Source organism: Fukomys damarensis, unplaced genomic scaffold (genome assembly GCF_012274545.1).
Source record: "Fukomys damarensis isolate Sample0158 unplaced genomic scaffold, DMR_v1.0_HiC HiC_scaffold_5, whole genome shotgun sequence".
In the NCBI taxonomy this organism is placed as follows: domain Eukaryota; kingdom Metazoa; phylum Chordata; class Mammalia; order Rodentia; family Bathyergidae; genus Fukomys; species Fukomys damarensis.
In genome coordinates this window covers 64,013,010-64,015,782 of record NW_022900917.1, presented here as the reverse complement: position 1 = coordinate 64,015,782, position 2,773 = coordinate 64,013,010, and the positions used below count along the sequence as shown (strand labels likewise).

Genomic DNA, 2,773 nt, shown 5'->3' with positions numbered 1-2,773 from the left:
CAGAGGAGCCCAGCCCCTGTGGCGGGGGCGGCAGCGCCGCACGGAGAGTCCGGCCTGTCTCCCTCATGGTGCCCAGCCAGACCGGGGCCCCGGGGAGACAGTTCCACGGCAGTGCCAGCAGCCTGGTGGAGGCGGTAGGTGACCCTGCGCTACACAGCAGACAGCGAGGGAGAGTCCCAGGAGGATGGAGAAGGAAGCTGCTGGTTTGTGCCCAAGTAGATCGGGTGTCAAGTCTGAGGCACACAGACCCTCCCTCGGAGGCCCGTGGCAGTTAGGGCCGCGCACGATGCTGCTGGCTTCCTTGAGGCTGGCCTGACTAGAAGGAGAAAGAACCACTGGGCAGTGATTCCCTGCCACAGGCCAGCGAGGCCCTGGAAAGCCAGCATTGTGCCATGAACGCTTAGTGCCCTGGTGTGCACAGAACAGGTCAAGATTGCTGGTTCCCAGCCCCCAGCGGTCATGAGCACCCCTCAGGAGCTCTGGCCACCCATAACACACACAGCTACTTTGTAAAGCCTGTGACCCAGGGTGCAGAGCTCCTAGTCTGAACAAAAGAGCTTCCGTTCCGAGGGTCTTGTTCAGTCCCAGCACCACATTGTAGGGGGCCTTTGACAAACTGAACCCAACCCAAAGGAGGATGACCGGGATGGCAAAGCCCTTAGAAACCTAGCAGAACTGGTGGGGGGGGGAGAGGTAAGAGAAATAAACCTACAGAGACACTTAAGGGGCCGTGACACATGTCTCATCCTCACGGGCATCTTGGGTGGACAGAAAACTGGCATGCAGCACTGGAGTGATTAGTTCAGCCTGCCAAGTGGCACATTTCAGCTCACCAGAAAAGACTGCCCAAAGAACTCTCCCAAAATGAAGAGGGCTTCTCATAAAGCAGTGGGCCCCCATCAGGAGACACATGCAGGCAGACAGTGCCCTCCTGATCATCAGGCCACCAGGTGACTTCTGCAGTCCCTCATGCCTCCAGAACACTGATGCTTCACTTGAATGTAGTTGCCCTGCATTCATTTTCCAGATCGTTTTCGAGACCCTACCACCTGCAAGCACTGGCATAGGGGCAGGGAGACAGCTGAAAAATAGAGCCCTCTCGTGGGCTCATGTTGTAAGGAGAGGCAGGAAATACATAAGCATGCCCGAAACATGTCGGGGAAGGTCAGGATCGCTAAGGAAAAGTAAAGTAGGATCAAGAGAAAAGAGTGAATTGAGTAGCGGAGCAGGCAGGCAGGCACCTGGAAAACAACATGCCAGGCTGGGCCTACCTGCTGCCTCCCACCCCTGCCTTAGGAGCTGGTGCTCCCCCTAGCTCAGTGATGGTGAACCTTAGAGCTTTCACATAGCCTGATACAAACAGCCTGCTGCAGCACTCCGGCCATAGTTTACCACCATGGTGCCCAGCTGGTCCCCAAAGCATCTGGTACAAAGGATGAAGCTTGGGGTCACCGTCTGGCCCTTCAGAGCAGAAGGAGGCAGGTGCAGGCAAAGTTTTTTGCACACATCCTACTCAAGGACCCAGGCACCCATGAAGGCAGCCAGCTGGCCAGGGGTGGGTATAAGGGCTAACAGTTTCACCAAAGGAAAAATGGAGGGTTCTTTGAAAGAATAAGTGGAAAGATATCTGGTGTTGCCAGGGAGGAGGAAAGAAAAGGAGGCTGAGATCTGCCTGTGAAATAAAAGGGAAGAAGAGCCCCTGTGGTTCCTCTAGGAGCCAAGTTTTCATGTATCTGACGACAGCATTTTTAATAACCCATCCACAGCTTCTCTCAGTCACTCTCTGCATCCATAATTCCTATGGCTGATGCTCCATCTCCCTGGGTGTGCACACCCACAGGCCACGTGCACACATACACACGCTCATGCACACACCTGTACAGACAAAAATGCATCCACACTTAGGTGTGCTCATTCCTATACCAGTACACACACACACACACACACATAAAAAGTCCTCTCATACATGCACGCGTCAACATGCACATCTGCAGGCACACACACATGCACACTTGTTTGTGGATGTACACGTGCCCGGTTACACACACACCCATGCACACGCACACTACCTGAAGTCACAATAGGAAGCCCTGACTCTCACCCTGGAGGGGACAGTGAGCCCCAGTGACCTCGTTCCTCTTGCATCTTCCCCACGCCCCTCCCCTGCAGGTCTTGATTTCAGAAGGACTGGGGCAGTTTGCTCAAGATCCCAAGTTCATCGAGGTCACAACCCAGGAGCTGGCTGATGCCTGCGATATGACCATAGAGGAGATGGAGAACGCGGCCGACAACATCCTCAGCGGGGGCGCCCCACAGAGCCCCAACGGCACCTTCTTACCTTTTGTGAACTGCAGGGACCCAGGGCAGGACCGGGCGGGTGGCGGCGACGAGGACGAGGGCTGTGCGGGCGCCCTGGGGCGCGGCCGGAGCGAGGAGGAGCTCGCAGACAGCAGGGTCCATGTCCGCAGCCTGTAGCCGCCGGGGCTGGGGAGACGCCGGGTTTTTATTTGTTTCAATGTTCCTAATGGGTTCGTTTCAGAAGTGCCTCACTGTTCTCGTGACCTGGAGTTAACCGGAACAGCGTCTTCATTCATTCCTGTCGGGACGAGACGCAGAGTTGGGTGGTGTGCAGAGTCGCTTTTCAGGGGGAAGAGGAGCCGCCAGGCCGCGCGTGCACAGAGGGGAGGCGCGGAGGTGCGAGGGCCGGGCGGGAGCAGGGCCGCAGCCCCATCCTCGTCCCCTCCCCTCAGGGTGGGGAGGACCTCGGCCTCCT

At 56.9% G+C, this 2,773-nt stretch overlaps 1 protein-coding gene across 1 annotated transcript in view; it reads left to right on the top strand.

Annotated features, from left to right (window-relative positions):
• Cacna1c (calcium voltage-gated channel subunit alpha1 C) overlaps positions 1-2,767 on the top strand; it is a 712,468-nt gene extending 709,701 nt beyond the window's left edge. Inside the window, exons 49-50 of the mRNA XM_019208417.1 lie at positions 4-134; positions 2,170-2,767. Of these exons, the coding sequence (XP_019063962.1) occupies positions 4-134; positions 2,170-2,475 (437 nt within the window). The 3' untranslated portion in view covers positions 2,476-2,767. The remainder of the gene's footprint in view (positions 1-3; positions 135-2,169) is intronic.
• Positions 2,768-2,773: the final 6 nt, after the last annotated feature.